This window comes from Drosophila ananassae, chromosome 2L, assembly GCF_017639315.1.
Source record: "Drosophila ananassae strain 14024-0371.13 chromosome 2L, ASM1763931v2, whole genome shotgun sequence".
In the NCBI taxonomy this organism is placed as follows: domain Eukaryota; kingdom Metazoa; phylum Arthropoda; class Insecta; order Diptera; family Drosophilidae; genus Drosophila; species Drosophila ananassae.
The window spans coordinates 20,678,405-20,695,007 of record NC_057927.1 but is presented as its reverse complement, the minus strand read 5'-3'; the positions used below and the strand labels follow the sequence as shown (position 1 = coordinate 20,695,007).

The window sequence follows — 16,603 nt, the reverse complement described above, 5'->3', positions numbered from 1 at the left end:
TATTAAGAATGTTATTGGAAAATCAAATTTTTATGCTAAGTGTTCAATCAACCCACGCTTTTCACAACTACACTAGGGGTATTCAATGCGTACAAATAAATTTTATATTGAAGAATATGTTTAGATTACTGAATGACACCAAAATAACCATATTAATGACTTAAATACTGATTAACAATGTAATAGCATTTTAAATATATATTTTTGCGATTAAACAAAGAACATAAAAAATTCGTTTCATTTCGGACTTATTTTTAATATACTATATAGAACTATATATATACTTCAAAAAACTCGAATTTTAAGGAATATAAACCTAATGGCATAAGATATAATGGGTTACATTCGTACTTAGTGTAAGAATATAAGATTAATTCAAACTATCAATTATAAACATTCTTGCGTTGGAGTCCCGTAACTATTAATATTGCCAATGGGAAAATATTTAAAAATAATTGCATCACTGAAACAAAAGATAGTGAGACAATGAAAAATTTAAAAAAAAATAGGAACACAATGTAAGATATCTCTAAATTCATGATAAACAAGTGGCTTGCTTAAGCGTAATTTTTCAAGTGTTTAATGTAACTAGGAAGAAGAAAGCTCTTTAACGCTCCTCTTCGATCCCGAAACTATCAATTAAAAATCTCAGGTGGTAGGACCGCAACAATTATAAAAATAATTGCATAGATTTTCAAAGCTTATAAAAAGTCAAGTTTGATACATCAAGCTGCATAACTGTACGGTAAGAGAACCCATAATGGACAATTCGCAAGAGAAGCTCCCAGAACTCATCCGGATGGAGGACTTTCTTCGGCCACAAAACGTTCAAGAATATTCCAAAAATGTGCACTTTAAATGGCGACGCAACCCAGTTGATAATCGCCTGGAAAACACATCGATGTTGGCCTTTCTTCTGTCTGCTTTCTGGAATGTCGTGTTCTTTGGCTTCAACGGATGGAATGTTTTGGAACATCTATTGTTTGGTCATCCAAATACCCAGAACCCTCCAATTTTCAGCATTACAGTTTACTTCTCCATTCGCGGACTGATGCTGTATCTAAAACGAAAAGATATTATTGATTTTGTGAATGACTTGGATCGTGAATGGCCGCAAAACATCGCCAGCCAATTGGAGAAAAACATGGATCAGACGTACCTTTCCTTTTGCCAGCGTTATAAATTTGTGCAGATTTTTAGTATGGTTGGTTTACCGATGTTTTGCTCCTTGCCGGTGGGATTATTCGTTTTGACCCATGAGGGGAATGAAGTTCCCGTTTCGGTGAACGAGCAGCTTCTTGGGGGTTGGCTCCCCTTCGGAATACGACAAATTCCAAAGTATTATTTTTTTGTCTGGACATTCGACGTTATTTGCACAATCTGCGGCGTATCTTTCTTTCTGACCTTCGACAACCTCTTCAATGTGATGCAAAACCACCTGATCATGCATTTGAATGACCTTTCTAAACAGATCGATGCCCTGGATCCTGTCGACAGCGTGACTAATGAGAAGGTGTTTTTCGCGAATCTTTTCGATTTGGTGCAACGGCAGCAGCTATTGAATGAGCTGTGCCGCAGGTACAGTAATTGTCATACATATTTATTCTTAAATTAATTATTTGAAACTGATTAATGGACAGATATAATAACATATTCAAGGTAGCCTTCCTGGTCAGCAACTTTTTAGGCGCTGGTTCGCTATGCTTTATGCTCTTTATCCTGTCAGAAGCGTCAGATCTATTAATCATTGTTCAGTACACTCTGCCCACAGTTGTATTGATTGGTTTTACCTTTGAAATTTGTTTGCGTGGAACTCAGCTGGAGGATGCTGTAAGTTTTTAACGAATTACTCTATAGAGCCATTATTATTTTATACAAATCGTTCGTCCAAATAGTCGGCCAGCTTGTATTCCAGTCTGACTCGCCAAAACTGGTGCATTGGCAGCCAAAAGTATCGCAAATTCTACTTGCTTTGGCTTCAGTATTCCCAGCGAACTCAGAAATTGGGCGGCTTCGGTCTCATAGAAGTGAATATGGTGCACTTCACCGATGTGAGTTTACATTTTATAAAATTAAATTCTATGATGACAACCCTGATTTTTACAGATAATGCAATTAGCCTATCGACTCTTCACTTTTCTCAAATCACATTAGAGATTATTTATTTTTACTGGGCGAAAAAGTTTTTAAAGAATTAATTGTTAAACAAAAACTTTCATTATGCATGGCTGCATGGGTGTGACACCTATTTTTAGCAAAAAACATATAATGGTATATTAACGCAAACTAAAATAAACTTAATTTTATTAACAAACTTAACTTAAGTAAGCTTCTTAGCTTGAAGCCATTTATAAAATTTTTTCGTAGCATACTTAACTGAACTTAAGACTTTCAATTGATTCAACAAACCATTAAACTCAGAATTGTTTTTTAAAGTTCAACCTTATGAATGGAAATAAAAATTAGTACTTCTGCGTTCATAAAACTTTTTTAGATTACAAATGAATATTAGAGAATATTTAAGCATGAAAAAAACAGTGATACCACTTATGAAATTAACAATGTTTTACAAAATTCCTATATTCTTTAATTCCCATCCTCACCCTTCTGATGATTTCTAGATGAACATTCGGCGGAGATATGTTCGGCTGTATTCCTTAAGTAGCAAGATCCGTGATGTGCGTTCAAGGACGTTATTTCGGCCGCTTTATATGGACAACCTTTGCATTTATAGGGTTTATCTATAAGATGGCACGTCTTTACGTGCTGTTCGAGAGACTTTTTGGTTTTAAAGCAGGCCCAGCATTCCAAGCATCGGACGTTTCTACTCCTATGTCTATCTTCGGGATTTACTGTTCGTAGTTCCGGATTTTTCATAATATTCACATAGCGCCGATAGCACCGACGACACATTTCAGTGGGCATCTCCTTGGATGTTTGTGTTGGTTCATTCGAAGATGATGGAGTGTCCTTAAAAATATAATTATTTTATTAAGATAATGAAAGCATACATGGTTTAGCATACGCTGTCTTACCGCGAAGCTCCTTTTCATTGGCACTAACAAGTTTTCCTCACTTTTTACTTTTTGTGTATAGTAATTCACTGCCAGTGGCGACTGTTTTGTTTCAGATGTCACCGCCTGTTTTAGGTCGCGGGCCTTGGAGCTTGACGGGGACTTTTGATGATTTTTAATCTGTACTTTTAATTCATCTTGAAGTACATGTTCAATGGGCAGATCATTTATGGACTGATCTTTCGGGACGCACTTCGTCAGACAGTTAACAATAACTCCGTAGTTTACCAGGTCGGTAATACTTATCAACTCTGAGTTACATGTGCATTTATGCACCACCAGAGTTCCGTGGTTGATAAAAGTTTTAACTTTGACAGGCTCCTGGCATTTGACGCCGAGACACTTTCTGGTGGTCATGGTTCCATAATTCGTGACAACATCTTTTCCCAGCAATTGCAAATCGCTGACAGTCTCCGGCTTGCAAAGACATTCTTGATTAGTTATACTACCGTGGTTGAGAAACATATTGCGTATTTTAACTTGATCAAAACAAAACAAATAATCTAACGATTTAGTGATGTGGGATGCCAAGCTTACATCTGCAGCCAAAGGCTGCCACATGTTTTTTTATATCGAGTATCGGATATCGTTCGAGTTCGAAAATTCGAAATTAAATATATTTAATTTTTAATCTATTAAAAATTATATAAATGTATATATATTTTTTTTACAAGGGACCCGGGATAGAAAAAAAAGGTTAAAAAAAAAAATTATAATGTTTAAAATAGTAAGTTACAGACTCGCGCAAACCTTTATGGAATCTTCGGAAATAAAATTTTTATACTGATGAAAGCTTCAATTTATTAAAAACCAATGTGAACTATTTTAAATTTATCACCAATGGATATGGATATAAAAGTATATTCGTATATATACGAATATTAATTTGAGAAATTGAAAAAAGATTACCGGGGAATAGGAGCGCACGTGCCTGAGATCATAGTTACCAATGCTTGTAGTTTCGTAAAATAAGTTATATTTCAATGCTTTTAAACACGGTCAACTTGTAAACCATATAATTACACCGTTGTAAACGTTAAGTTTATTCTCATTTTCGGAGAATTCCCAAGTGATCCAATTAGCAGGACCTGTGCTTGTAAAAAGCAGTTCGTAACCGTTTTGCTTACAATGAAACAGTTAGTTAATAATATAGAACTGAAGCACAAGGACCATGGAATTGTCGAGACGTTATGTTCAAGTGGGATTTCTCTGGTTTTGCACTTTGAATGGCATAACCGTCTTTTACATTACGTCCGGAGGATTTCGAAAATCGCGATTTCTTATCGGCTATCGGATCGTTCACAATTTTCTAGTTATAATCCTCACAGTGAAGTTTCTCTTGGAATTTTGGCGGGTCAGTGAGCACTCTTTTACTCAGTCTCCTTTGGTTAAACTGGCTGCCATCACATACTTTGGGCTGGTTTTCATATCGCTGATTAGTTGCATGTTTTGTGCCCATTGCCGCCAGGATCGCATTAGCAATATGCTAGTTAAGCTACAGGATATTGATGAAGTAAGCCAGAAACGTGGCTATACTCCTTCACGGGAGAAAAAGAAATTCCTTGACCTCACAGTAGCCCTCGTCGCTTTGCTCATCCTTCGGCTTGCCATTCATGGCTTCTTAAATGTGAAACGGTTCTTGAGGGGATCCCATAATCCGTGCAACTGCTTTTTGTCAGAGTGCATGATCTTTGCAATGAACTCTTTAGCTTTTGGCATCTTGCACGAGCTCTGTCGCAATTGGTGGTGCTTGCAGTCTGGGCTAAAGATGATGCTGTTGGATGAGAGACCTTTTGAAGATCGGCTAACTCATTTCCGAAAGATTCTGAACATGTTTCAGTCGCTTATTGATATGACAGAAGATTTTTGTGCGGTCTTTAGGTTTGTATTTGGTAATAATAGTTTTTTTAAACTTCAAAGTTGATTGTTTTAAGGTTCGTTTTCTTGTGCTACTTGATGCGAAACGTTTGGAGCGGCATACGAGTCGGATACATGCTGGTCCGCGTCTGCCTGGGTCACAGTGCCATCGAATCCGAGTTGGAGTATCTGCAAATGGTATTTGTGACCTGTATACAACCGCTTCTCTATTCTATCATGATGAACTCCCTTACCCACACCACGGATAGTCTCCTGGAAGACACAAAGAACATGATGAGAAAATTCTACCATCCCAATGCTCGAGTTGAAAAAACAGTTACATATTAATAAGGGCAATGTAAATTTGTATCTTAATGTTATCTTCTCATGTTCCAGATGGAATGGTTTTCTCTGCAAATTGCCGAACAGCATACTTACATTCACATCTTCAGTACTTATCGTCTCAACCGGGCTTTGGTGTTTGAGGGGTGTTCGATTATCCTGTTGCACGTCATCTATATGGTCCAGTGCGAATACACTCAAATGTTTTAATTGCTATTCGCATTATTATTATTGACATAAATACATATTTGCCACTGTTTCTTTAATAAAAGCATCAATAAGCACCCTTAGAACTAATTCTAGTCCAAGAAAAAACCACACAGTGCCTTTAATGAAATTTATTAATATTTAAAGTTTAAACATATGAAATACTAAAGTTGCGAAAAACATTCGAATAGCATATTATATTAACGTAAGAATTTATATATTAAGTTTTTATAAGTTTCAATGATCTTTTAATGAATATTTATGTTGTAAGAAATCAAAAATTTAGTCGACTATTTATTTAGTTCGATGGATCCAATTTAATCCAAAGAACCTCCCGAATTTTCTTGGAATGTAGACCGTTTTGGAAGTTGAGAAGCTTCCGGCGGCAAAATTGCAGGCGGAGTTGGCGGCATAATTGCCGGTGGAATATCCACGATCTCGGTGATCACCACCGAGCTTAAACTGCGGCATTCAGCGTGGCATCGAATGATAGTTCCATAGTTTTCGAAATGGTTTGTGCGAATCTGCTGACTTTCGTCAGAAAGACAGCTGCAGTCGTGAATTATCAATGTGCCATAATTTTCGAATTTACCAACTAAAATATCATTGCATCCTCCTGACAAACCACATCTATTTGTTATGAAGGTTCCATAATTCTTAAAGATTGTTATTGAGCATCCAAGAGTCTTAAAAATTCCGTAGTTTTTTAATGTGTTCAGCTCGATTTTATCCCTTGAAGGGATCGTGGATCCACAGTCGCAGTTGCGATCAATTATCATGCCATAGTTGCTGTATGTTTCCGAGGAGATACGATTAGAAAACATGTTTTATATTTTTCTCTTTTTCTAGGAAATAATATCTTGGCGTCTTAGCTTGTGCACGTGAGCTTTTTAGAATTTCAGTGTTGCGTTTCAGATTAACAATCGAAAAATCGAAATCGATTTCAATATGTTTCGAGTTTCTTTGCGGGCAGTGGCAACACCGTTCAAATGACGACCCCACAGTTACATCGACTTAGAATATGAGTATCTGTATACAACCGCTTTATTTTATATAATATAATAATATAATAATGAATTCCTTCGCCCACACCACTGATAGTGTCCTGGACACAAAAAAAATATCCCAAGGATGTTTACATTATTAGTTATGCAATATTTTTTACTTAAATTCGTGCTTAAGTTTTATTCTATTTGTTTGAATTTAAAAACTAATTCTAATTAAACCAAAGACCACTATATGAACATATAAGGAACATTTATTAATATTATAAAGTAGACAAACTCTATGCCATCGTTACATTGAATTTCGTTTTAACGCATAAATTGAAATATTCGAGTCCCATCCTTTTAAAGTTGCAAGATTATGTAAAATATTGATACATATTAAAGTATGAATTCATATTTCCGAAGTTTTTCATAGTTCCAATGATTTTTAAAATAATTTTCCTCTTATATGAAATCCAGTAACTGGTTTTTCCTAACGACTGTTCCTCAGAATTTAAAATTGTATATTTTGATTGTTGAATGTTTGGTGGTTCCTATTTAATCAGAAGAATCCTCCAAATTATCCTGCCTTCTTGAACTTTTTGGTTTTTGAGAAGCTTCTGGCGGCAAAATGGAGTTTTTTGGATGTGGCGATGGGGTTTCTGGCGGCATAATTGCCGGTGGAATATCCACGATCTCAGTGATCACCACCGAGCTTTCCCTGTGGCACTCAGAGTGGCATCGAATGATTGTTCCATAGTTTTCGAAATGGTTTGTGCGAATCTGCTGACTGTCGTCGCTGACACACGAGCAGTCGTGGATTATCATTGTGCCATAATTTTTGAATTTACCAACCGCAATGTCATCGCATCCTCCTGACAAACCACATTTTTTTGTTATGAAGATTCCATAATTCTCAAAGTTATTTATTGAGCATCCAGAAGTCATAAAGGTGCCGTGGTTTGTGAATTTTTTACATGCGGTTGTTTGTCTTGAAGTTCTCATGGAACATTGGCATTCGCGATCAATTATTGTGCCACGGTTGGTGCATTTTTTTGAGTAAACACGATTAGATATCATTTTTTATAATTATTGCTGGCTCTTAGTTGTTTAGTTGCGCTTTTTAAACATTCAATGCTGCATTCCAGATGTATCCTTCGGTCCAGATCAAAATTGCTATCTATATATCTTCGAATTTTTTAGCTCGATGTTTTCGAGCAGTGGCACACCGCTTTGTCTAAATAAAATTGTTACAAATGTGTTAATCTATGAATATCTTTAAATGAGAGATACGAAATGAATGGCAACCAACTTTTTCAATGCTTTCTATATACGAAAAAAGCAGAAAAAATTTTACACTTTTTATTCAAACTCAAATGGTAAAGCCCTTACAACATACGCATTAGAATGAACTTAAAGTTTTCTTATTTATTGAAATATTTAAAGATTTACATACATATATTTTAACGTGATTAGGTAGTAAATTATAATACAAAAAGTATTTTGAGCAGACCAGCGTATCGTGATTCCCATTATCCTAACCGTTAGTTACAACTATTCCTGAGCACCTCTTGTATTGGTCGCCAAATTATCCTACGGATGTAGATGAGGATTAGTGTTCCGAGACACGCGTAGGGATGGTCGTCGTGATCCTCCGGCGGCTGTGGTGGTGAGACGAGGCAGGCGCGGATTCACTGGGGGACCCATGACTCTGTCCACGGCGTCCACCTGGTTCTCTATTGGAGGAAGAGGCGAAGCTGGCGACCATTCCGAACTGGAACTGGAACCCGGCGAGTCAGACCTAATGTTTACCATATAATATATATAGAATAAACAGCAGGTAATTTTATCAAAAGGATAGTCTACATTCTCTTTGAGGAAGACAATATTTTTGCTTAGAATACGGACCATGCTTACCCGGCCGTGTAGATGGGAGGCAGCTTTTTTTCGTAGCTGCTGGTGCTGGGTGTCACTACTCCCGCATGGATTTCCTGTTGATACAGTCCATAAAGCTCGCGCAGCTCATCCGGAAGGTCGACGTTACCTTCCTCAATGAGGCGTCGCTGGGAGCTTATGATGTCCTCGCAAAGTCGCCGTTGGCGCTCCGCACGTAGCAACTGTAAATCGCGCCGACGTAGCTCCGCCTGGCGAGCAAGTCTTTCCGCCTGCAAAGACACCTTGTCTGCTTCCAATTCGTGGACACGACAGAGCAGCGCCAGTAGCTCTCGTTCTTCATCGCTGCTGATACGTTCCGGTAATTCCTGAAAATAATTTTAGGTTTTTTAAAAGATTATTAATAAAGAAATCAATACATTCTTTAAAACTATAGAATAACACATTTAAGCCTTTTACTCCTTTTATTTATTTTTGTGTGATTCTGTTAGTTCCAGAACTTACATCCTCCAACTTAACTCCCTTCTGACGGCATTGCTCCAGCTCGTGCTCAGTGCGTTCACGGATTTCCTTGTAGCGACGTGTCTCCTTTTCGATAGCTGCCAGTTCACCCCAGGCATTCTTCAGCGCTACCGAGCCTTCGGATTCAAGATCTAAGTAAGAAGAAACAAATTCAATCAGTTGAAAATGATAAGACATTTCTATTCTCACCATCGTCACCCAAGGCATCGTAGAGCTTTCCTATGCGCCCCTGCCAATGAGAGATGATCATATGCTGTCTCTCAGCATCTAGCTCCAAGCCAAGAAGATGACTCTCTGCCTCTAAGAGCTTTCTACGTAGCTTCATCTGCTGCTTGAAGGTAAGTACGATCTGTTCGCGCAAGTAGCGTAGCTCTGTCTTTCGTTGATCGTCATGCTCTTGGACACCAGTCGGACCTTCGGTTGCTCCCGTGCCGGAGGCTGAGGAAGGTGCAGCCGCCGTCTGAGCCGCTGCAGCTGCCCCACTTCGGGGACGATCGGTTAGCATCTTGGTCCGCAAGCGGGAAACTTCATCGCGAAGCTCAGATACCAAACTTTGGTAGTGCTTGGTGGGGAAGTCCTTAAACTCATCGATATAAACGGAGTTCTGTAGTTTGGTAGTAATGCTATTAGCACGATCTGCATAAACTAGAGTGTTCTTCGTCTCATCCCGATGTTTACTTTCTGGAGCCACGTGGGCTATCATTACAGTTTTGCAGCGACCGCTCAAAGCCTCCTTAAGGAGTCTAGTTAACTTTGAATCCCTGTAGTTTACGTAACGTGCTCCTCCGGAAAGTGCATTGATGCAGTTGCCTAGTGCCAACAAACTTCGGTTGATGTGTGCGCCTTCCTGTAATCGCTTTCCCCGGTTTTTTGTCTTCTTAGCCCTCTCGGATCCTGCCAAATCCGTAAGAAACAGTCGGCCTTGCTTTGTGCCTAAGGGAGTCCTTGTTTGCACCGTTATACTAAGTAGGGCGTGACTCCTGGAGGAGGTTTGATTTGCGGCGGTGGGCTCCATGGTACGTGCTTTATTACCTTTAAGTAGTAAGCCCACAACCTCTTTTCTGCTCGATGTGGTAATCTCCGAGAGACCCGCAACGGTTATTCGCTGCCCCCCGTGGTCCTCCCTCAATTCCAAAGGTCCGCCCGGATTCAAAAGATCCCTTATAAGCTCATTGTAAATTTCTAGGTAGGATATAGATACTCTACAGGAATCGACATCCGCCGATTCAATATGACTAAAAATGTCTTCAATAGCACGCACCATCAGTCCGATGTCCTGGCTACTCACATCCGTGGAATCGCATGTGGCGGTGGGTGGAGCTCGGTCAGCGGTTTGCGGCTTCTTGCGCGGCACGGGACCCAACATGGTATGCGTCTTGCCGGAACCAGTGGCTCCGTATGCAAAAACAGCAGCATTCAATCCATTTAATACGTCTCTTACCAATGGAGCCGTAGTAGTTTTGTATACCTGTTCCTGTGTATCATTTTCGCGGAAAACATGATCATATGAATACTGACGTGGACGACTCTTTCCTCCATCATCGTAGAGCAGAGATCCGCCAGAGATGACTTCAATGCAACGCTCCGTGGCCTCCAAACTGGGACGGACACGGACAGCCACCTGGAAGATAAATAATATTATTAAAAATTTCAGTATTTTGAAAAAAAAATTTGTATAGCGAATTTCTTATGAAGAAAGATTAAGAATAGAGAAATAAAAAGAAATAAAACATTTCAATTCTAAAGGGATTTTTATGCCTCCGCTTGACTGATAAGCGAATCTCAGAGAATTTTTTTTTCCGAGAAGAATTAATGGTTTTATTATCGCATATATGTACATATATTACATACACATTTAGAAAGTATAATTTTTAGGTTGATTGCGTCTTGAAGACCAGTTCTATTTCAGCATTTGCCAAAGGCGGTTCTATTTTTCCTTATTAAAATGTCAGTGAAATCGCTTATTTGCCTTTGCCTTTTTATAGGCGCGACTACGGCATTAGTTTGGCCGGAAATCCCGACCAAATTGGCCGAATTTTTCACTTACGGCGTGGAACTAAACGGGCAAAATCTTTCGTATATAGGGCTATTTACCGCCCCAGATGCTGGTCAAAAGTCTTTGATCTGGAATGTTAAATTTGCTTGGAACAAAAGTGCAATTGCCACGGTCAGTAGAAACGATAAAAGTCAACTAAAATTATGATGTTATTCAAAAAGAATTTTTTATATCTTTAAAAGAAACTGTTTCCTGAAAAAAACGCGTTTAATGGTTATCCGAATCTAGAGGCGGCCAGAAAAAACATTGAATTCGGATATCGTGGGCAGATTTTTGTGCGATTTGTTAACATCGTTGATGAGCTCCCCAAGCTAACTTATCTTTCCTTTAACGGGAATACTTTACATAGTGTGCCGATCTGTAAGTTCTTAAAAGACAATTTCAATTATTGGTTGTTAACCAGTAACATTAATATAATATATTCCATATTCTTTAGCTGGGAATTTGGAATCAATCACTGATCAGTTCGAGATGAGCACTGACAAAAATATTCGGTCAATAAAAAATACACAGCCCCGTATGCTAGCCAATCTTCCAATCTTAGTCCGAAACTATAAATTAAACGATTAATAATGTCCTTAGAAATAAAGTGGTGCATAATGTTTATAACAATAATTTGAATTTGCATCATAATTTCCTTTTAAAGTACTGACCACAAGGCGTTCCTCCTGCGCTGGCTGTGCTGTGGCCATAGATCGTCCTTGGGAAGAGTTACTGCCTCCACTGCTACCCGACCAGCTGCTTGCTCCTGCACTGGCCGCCATCCGTTTGATGTTTGATCCTTTAGTATAAAAAGAAGTATTAAGCTTGGCTATCATTTGCAGGCCACGTGCCATCTGGTTGATGACCTGACCTGGACAAGACCATTACAAATTGTGTCAATTTGTTGTCAACAATCGTAAAAACGCCATCAGCGCGGGAAACACCCAATGAAGTCCTAATGATTTTGTATATTTGCGCGCCAAGGTCTCGAAATGTTTCTGAATTAGTTGCGGGGGATTCCAATGGGTTTGGCCCTTGTTTACCTGTGACTCCCAGGTTAAGAAGTTGGCGTGAGCCATAAATCAAGCCGTGAACTTGAACACCACCTAAAAAGTCTGCGTGTCTTCGCATGCAAATCAATGGAGCTGTAGCCTTTCAATTGGCATCGTGTGGGTACTGTACATGGACTTCTACCCAAAAAAAGTCTATGAACCTTGGAAGAGTTTTTAAAAGGTTCTTTTAAAAGTACTTGGAATGCTACCCATTTTATATAATTAGGGATATATTTTCTTTGAAAAGCTTAGAAGCTTGAGACTTTCGTGGTCTTTGGGCAAGTAATTCAATAATATAGTTAGTGGGGGAACAACAGTATCTTTATATGTACATATTGCTATATATAAAGCAACTTAAGATACATTTGGAAAAATTCAATAAATGACAAGCTCAACTCATTGACCGTTTTAGTTATTAAAGCTCATCTAGACAGCTAAACTCAATCCATAAGAATAAAATGAGAAATAACACTTCAAATATAATTAGCACCCCATTTTCTTTATCGCACTACGATAATTCAAAAGCCATGTCCTCGCGCTAGACACGTGGTGACCCCTGATCTGCCTGTCACTGTCACCCAATATCACTCCATTCATCGTCAGGAACCAACTGTCGCTTCCCCAACCCCATGGCCCCCAATAATAATTTAATTTGCCTAAGAGCTGCTCAATTATAAAACGTGTGACCATTGTGGGCTGCGCTTTAGGGTGCCGGGGAGATGCATTATTCATTTTAATTCCACGTTTCCTATTCAGGTATCATGAATATGTCATGAAACAGCCCAGCCCCAAAAAAACACCAAGCATCCACGCCACATACACATTAAATATGTACACAAATTATAGGCGAGAATGTCAACAATATTGGGTTATTGGTTTTTTAGTGCACGGAAAAATATTGTGTAATTACTTTGTATTAGCCATGAGAATTCCGTCAAATAAAATGTGTATTATAAATTAAAATATATACAAAATTTGACAAAATTCGCTGTAAAGACAAAATATATTCCTTTCATTTCCAACATTGTGAAAAAATGACAAAAAATCTAAATAATATAACTTTCCTAGATTTTGATGCAGATTAATGGAGAATCGATCAACAAATCGTTTGAGGTACTCCGATCAAGAATCGGATTAAAATTGGCCAAGATATGCCCTTCGCTGTGGGCCATATTGTCCTTCCATGCATTTTCAACATTTTGAAGGGGATAGCCTAGGAAAAGTGACAAAAAATTTAAAAAATAGAACGTTCCTGGATTTTGATGCAGATTAATAGAGATTCGATCCACAAATCGTTTGAGGTAATCCGATCAAGAATCGGATCAAATTGGCCAAGATATGCCCTTCGCTGTGGGCCATATTGTCCTTCCATGCATTTTCAACATTTTGAAGGGAATAGCCCAAAAAAAGTGACAAAAAATATAAAAAAATAGAACTTTCCTAGATTTTGATGTAGATTAATAGAGAATCGATCCACAAAGCGTTTGAGGTACTCCGATTAAGAATCGGATTAAAATTCAGCAAGATATGCCCTTCGCTGGGGGACATATTGTCATTCCTTGCATGTTTCAACATTTTAAAGGGGATAGCCCAGAAAAAGGGACAAAAAATTTAAAAAAAATAACGTTCCTGGATGTTGATGCAGAATAATGAGGTTTGAGGTACTCCGATCAAGAATCGGATTAAAATTGGCCAAGATGTGCCCTTCGCATGTTTCAACATTTTGAAGGGAATAGACCAGAACTTTAAGTTATGCCAAAAAAATAGTTACTATATAGGATAGCTTTTTAATAGCCTAAAAATCATTTAAATTAACTTGAAACATTATTTATTTGTTAAAAATTAATGGAAACTAAAACCTTTCATTTTATTTTGAACAAATCAATTTAATATTAGTTGTCTACTATTATAGTTGTCTACTATTATATTGGTTCCACGACTCTAAGAATTTCCTTAACACCTAATTTGATAATTCCTAAAATCGATCCAGGCACTTTAATGAGGGCTAGTTGACCGAACCGGACAACACAATGCCACACAATCCAACTCTATAGGAAAACACCCACCACCCGAGAGAGACCTCAACACTTTTGCCAGTTCTTGTTTCATATTCTATTGCGGACTTTTGCCGTTTATTGAATTTGTGTAAATTGCCTGTAGACACGGCACGAAAGCCAATGGATAGGAGTGCTATTCTATATAACCCACATGGGCCGAGGTGACTGAATGGGTGGGTCTGGAAGGTGTTGTGGGTGGTGCAGTGGATCACAGGGGGACTTTGTCTTCGGTTATTGTCGCACGCCGCCTGTTAATGTTTTTAATGCTTCGGTGTGCCTCGTTTTGATTTGTTTTCAATCTGGGACGGTTAGTGAACCCCTTTTGAGGGATTGGTAGTTTGGGGCGTTTGGGGGTGTAACATTGTTTGCCCAACACAGCGTTAAAGTTTCGGAGCTCATTAGCGGAAATTGGGAGTGAGAATTAGGACATTCGGGGAGGGCGAAAGCTGAGTACTTCCAATGAGTTGGAACTTTGAAAGGTTTTTGGTAAAACGATTTTGGGTTTTGGGGAAGCCCAGTGTATAAATACAAAGCTAGCTAAGTAATAACACGTGTGACAATCTTTTTATCGGTAATGAGTTTGCTTTTCGAGCCAGGACAGCTAGACAAATGATGAAAAAGTTTTCCTTTTAACTTGCTTGTGGTAATGACCATTGAACCTGTCGGGGGACTCTGGGAGGACACCACAGCAAATAAAAACCGACCGATAGAAATCTCACTAAAACAAAGGTTTCTAAACATTGACAAATCGAGAGGGGTTACATAGAAAGAAACCTATATGAAATGGCACTATAATAATGGAAAGGTTTCATATGAGAAGAAATAAAACTTTAATATTAAAATAATTTGATTTCAATTTGTATAATCAGAAGTTTTAAACTTCAAATTAAGTGATATCTTTTATGTGACCTATTATTTGCAAATTTTTGGTTTCAATTTAGGTTTAAATCAGTATTATCATATCATTATTTTATTAAACTCTATTTTTTTGTCAAAAGAAAAATATAAAAAATTGTTGTGGCCGGATAATTCCGAGATTCCTGTGATTCCTAGTATGCCTCCTAAAAATCATCGTAATTACATACGGTAGGCATTGCGTATACGCAGTGTTGGTTGATTGATGGCCAGGTTGACCTGGAGACGACTTAATTACCTAGCCAGCCATTTTTCTCTGCTTTTTGTGGTTTAGTGGCTCATCAAGCAGAGCTGACCAGCCCCCAGGTTGCCACAAGTTGCAGTTTAGTGTGATGAAGTGACGTCATTATAAGAAGGATTTTATTGCAGGTGCAAAACTTTTAACCTTCAAGAGGGTTTATTTTTATGTAAACAATGCTATGCAGGAAATGTCGTGCGTGCCTTAGAACTCTTGAAACTTGGACTCTAAGTGGGCCAACTTGTCCGCATTTTTCGCGCCGCGAAAAGTTTTTTATTCACCGCAAACAAAGTGGCCAGTGCCCCCATTCTTGACATGAAATAATGTAATATTTTACACTTGGGCAGCCAGTAAATCCGGTTCGGCGATAAGCCAGGCTCCCCAACTGGGTCAATTAAATGCGGTGCCTGCAGAGAATCAACCCCAATATCCAATCCTCCCAGTCCTTACGCCAAAATCCGTTCAATCTTGACTTCATTTGATTATGTAAAACAAACATTTGATACCAAAAAACTTTTTGAATACCACTGCAGAGTCCCGATATGCTCACTTACAAATAGTTTTGTTTTGCTTCGGAAACTTTCCGGACACGCCACTGGCCAAAAAATTTAAAATACCGGAAAAAGTCCACTGAAGGAAAAGGCTCGAACTGGCTGAGGTCCCGAGACAATGCAAAATAAATTTAACCCGGTTAAGAGAACCATTCGCGTCGACGTACCAAACTCAACTGAAATGACTGTTTCGGCCTGGTCAGAAAATACGAAATAACGAAATTATAGGCATGTACCTGGGGGTGGTAATGGAGGTGGCCTGTGGCCAGGACATGGATAAAAATAAGGGGTGGTGTCTCGGTTGGGTGGTACGACACGGAATTGTTGAAATGCTAATGCGCCATTTTGCATATATTTCAGGTAAGTTTTCTGTCCGACGTTGGCCAGTTGTGGGTTAAATAGTTGGCTAAGATTCTCATATCCAGGCTGTTAAGGTCCACTTTAATAATTGTCGACAAATAAAGGTATTTCTTTAGCTGGAGAGCTATAGTTGCCTCGAAAGTGGGCAACAATTTAGCACATTTTATGCAAATCATGCAGCACTCCAGTTTTTTGGCATTTCCGCCACGTCAACTCATGGAGGTCTGATAATAATTTCCAGTACTTGGCAAATGAAATGAAAAACCCTCCATATATCACCACGAAGGCATTAATTTTTGTAGAGGAAATAATAAACTAAAGTTTTTCTGCCGACAAAAGCGGGGCAAGACATTGAAATTGGCAATTGTTTATTGAGCAGTGTCGATTATGATGGCTTGATTGACTAAAAGAGTGTTAGTATTTTCAAATATTTCAAGCCATCAATCCATCACTCAATCGTGTGTGGCCTGAAATTTGCATTTGAGATTTTAGAAACCTTGCTCCAATTACG

At 38.5% G+C, this 16,603-nt stretch overlaps 5 protein-coding genes across 7 annotated transcripts; 3 read left to right on the top strand and 2 right to left on the bottom strand.

Moving 5' to 3' along the window:
• Positions 1–20: 20 nt before the first annotated feature.
• On the top strand, positions 21–2,154 carry LOC26515358 (odorant receptor 88a). Its single transcript, XM_014911934.3, has 4 exons — positions 21–1,578; positions 1,641–1,830; positions 1,896–2,051; positions 2,107–2,154. The coding sequence occupies exons 1-4, from the start codon at positions 761–763 to the stop codon at positions 2,152–2,154; spliced, it is 1,212 nt and encodes a 403-aa protein (XP_014767420.1). The 5' UTR covers positions 21–760.
• LOC6501560 (zinc finger protein 69 homolog) lies at positions 2,131–3,649 on the bottom strand. Its single transcript, XM_001955438.4, has 2 exons — positions 3,036–3,649; positions 2,131–2,970 (listed from the first exon to the last, which is right to left on the bottom strand). Exons 1-2 carry the CDS (start codon positions 3,633–3,635, stop codon positions 2,587–2,589), a joined length of 984 nt encoding a protein of 327 aa, XP_001955474.3. The 5' UTR covers positions 3,636–3,649; the 3' UTR covers positions 2,131–2,586.
• A 374-nt stretch (positions 3,650–4,023) lies between these two features.
• Positions 4,024–5,744, top strand: LOC6499033 (putative gustatory receptor 85a). Its single transcript, XM_014910391.3, has 3 exons — positions 4,024–4,955; positions 5,009–5,267; positions 5,328–5,744. The coding sequence occupies exons 1-3, from the start codon at positions 4,246–4,248 to the stop codon at positions 5,481–5,483; spliced, it is 1,125 nt and encodes a 374-aa protein (XP_014765877.1). The 5' UTR covers positions 4,024–4,245; the 3' UTR covers positions 5,484–5,744.
• Positions 5,745–6,716: 972 nt separating this feature from the next.
• LOC6501559 (kinesin-like protein KIF19) lies at positions 6,717–16,546 on the bottom strand. 3 transcript variants are annotated; one of them, XM_032455429.2, is made up of 6 exons: positions 15,736–16,546; positions 11,591–11,718; positions 9,071–10,502; positions 8,864–9,012; positions 8,384–8,727; positions 6,717–8,267 (listed from the first exon to the last, which is right to left on the bottom strand). In XM_032455429.2, exons 2-6 carry the CDS (start codon positions 11,699–11,701, stop codon positions 8,060–8,062), a joined length of 2,244 nt encoding a protein of 747 aa, XP_032311320.1. In that variant the 5' UTR covers positions 11,702–11,718; positions 15,736–16,546; the 3' UTR covers positions 6,717–8,059. The 3 variants fall into 3 exon arrangements, with proteins under 3 accessions (XP_032311320.1, XP_001955472.2, XP_044569974.1); XM_001955436.4 differs by lacking the exon at positions 15,736–16,546 and having other exon boundaries at positions 11,591–12,301; XM_044714039.1 differs by lacking the exon at positions 15,736–16,546 and having other exon boundaries at positions 8,198–8,267; positions 8,375–8,727; positions 11,591–12,301.
• LOC116656074 lies at positions 10,783–11,552 on the top strand. The gene is made up of 3 exons (XM_032455460.2): positions 10,783–11,048; positions 11,120–11,297; positions 11,374–11,552. Exons 1-3 carry the CDS (start codon positions 10,827–10,829, stop codon positions 11,505–11,507), a joined length of 534 nt encoding a protein of 177 aa, XP_032311351.1. The 5' UTR covers positions 10,783–10,826; the 3' UTR covers positions 11,508–11,552.
• Positions 16,547–16,603: the final 57 nt, after the last annotated feature.

Coding starts and splice junctions, on each gene's coding strand:
- LOC26515358 (XM_014911934.3), top strand. CDS start 761: ATGGACAATTCGCAAGAGAAGCTCCCAGAACTCATCCGGATGGAGGAC. Junction 1,579..1,640: donor TTGAATGAGCTGTGCCGCAG/GTACAGTAATTG, acceptor ATTAATGGACAG/ATATAATAACATATTCAAGG. Junction 1,831..1,895: donor GAACTCAGCTGGAGGATGCT/GTAAGTTTTTAA, acceptor TCGTCCAAATAG/TCGGCCAGCTTGTATTCCAG.
- LOC6501560 (XM_001955438.4), bottom strand. CDS start 3,635: ATGTGGCAGCCTTTGGCTGCAGATGTAAGCTTGGCATCCCACATCACT. Junction 2,971..3,035: donor CAATGAAAAGGAGCTTCGCG/GTAAGACAGCGT, acceptor TATATTTTTAAG/GACACTCCATCATCTTCGAA.
- LOC6499033 (XM_014910391.3), top strand. CDS start 4,246: ATGGAATTGTCGAGACGTTATGTTCAAGTGGGATTTCTCTGGTTTTGC. Junction 4,956..5,008: donor GATTTTTGTGCGGTCTTTAG/GTTTGTATTTGG, acceptor GATTGTTTTAAG/GTTCGTTTTCTTGTGCTACT. Junction 5,268..5,327: donor ATGCTCGAGTTGAAAAAACA/GTTACATATTAA, acceptor CTCATGTTCCAG/ATGGAATGGTTTTCTCTGCA.
- LOC116656074 (XM_032455460.2), top strand. CDS start 10,827: ATGTCAGTGAAATCGCTTATTTGCCTTTGCCTTTTTATAGGCGCGACT. Junction 11,049..11,119: donor ACAAAAGTGCAATTGCCACG/GTCAGTAGAAAC, acceptor TATCTTTAAAAG/AAACTGTTTCCTGAAAAAAA. Junction 11,298..11,373: donor TTTACATAGTGTGCCGATCT/GTAAGTTCTTAA, acceptor CATATTCTTTAG/CTGGGAATTTGGAATCAATC.
- LOC6501559 (XM_001955436.4), bottom strand. CDS start 11,773: ATGGCACGTGGCCTGCAAATGATAGCCAAGCTTAATACTTCTTTTTAT. Junction 8,728..8,863: donor AGGGAGTTAAGTTGGAGGAT/GTAAGTTCTGGA, acceptor AATTATTTTCAG/GAATTACCGGAACGTATCAG. Junction 8,268..8,383: donor CCTCCCATCTACACGGCCGG/GTAAGCATGGTC, acceptor GGTAAACATTAG/GTCTGACTCGCCGGGTTCCA.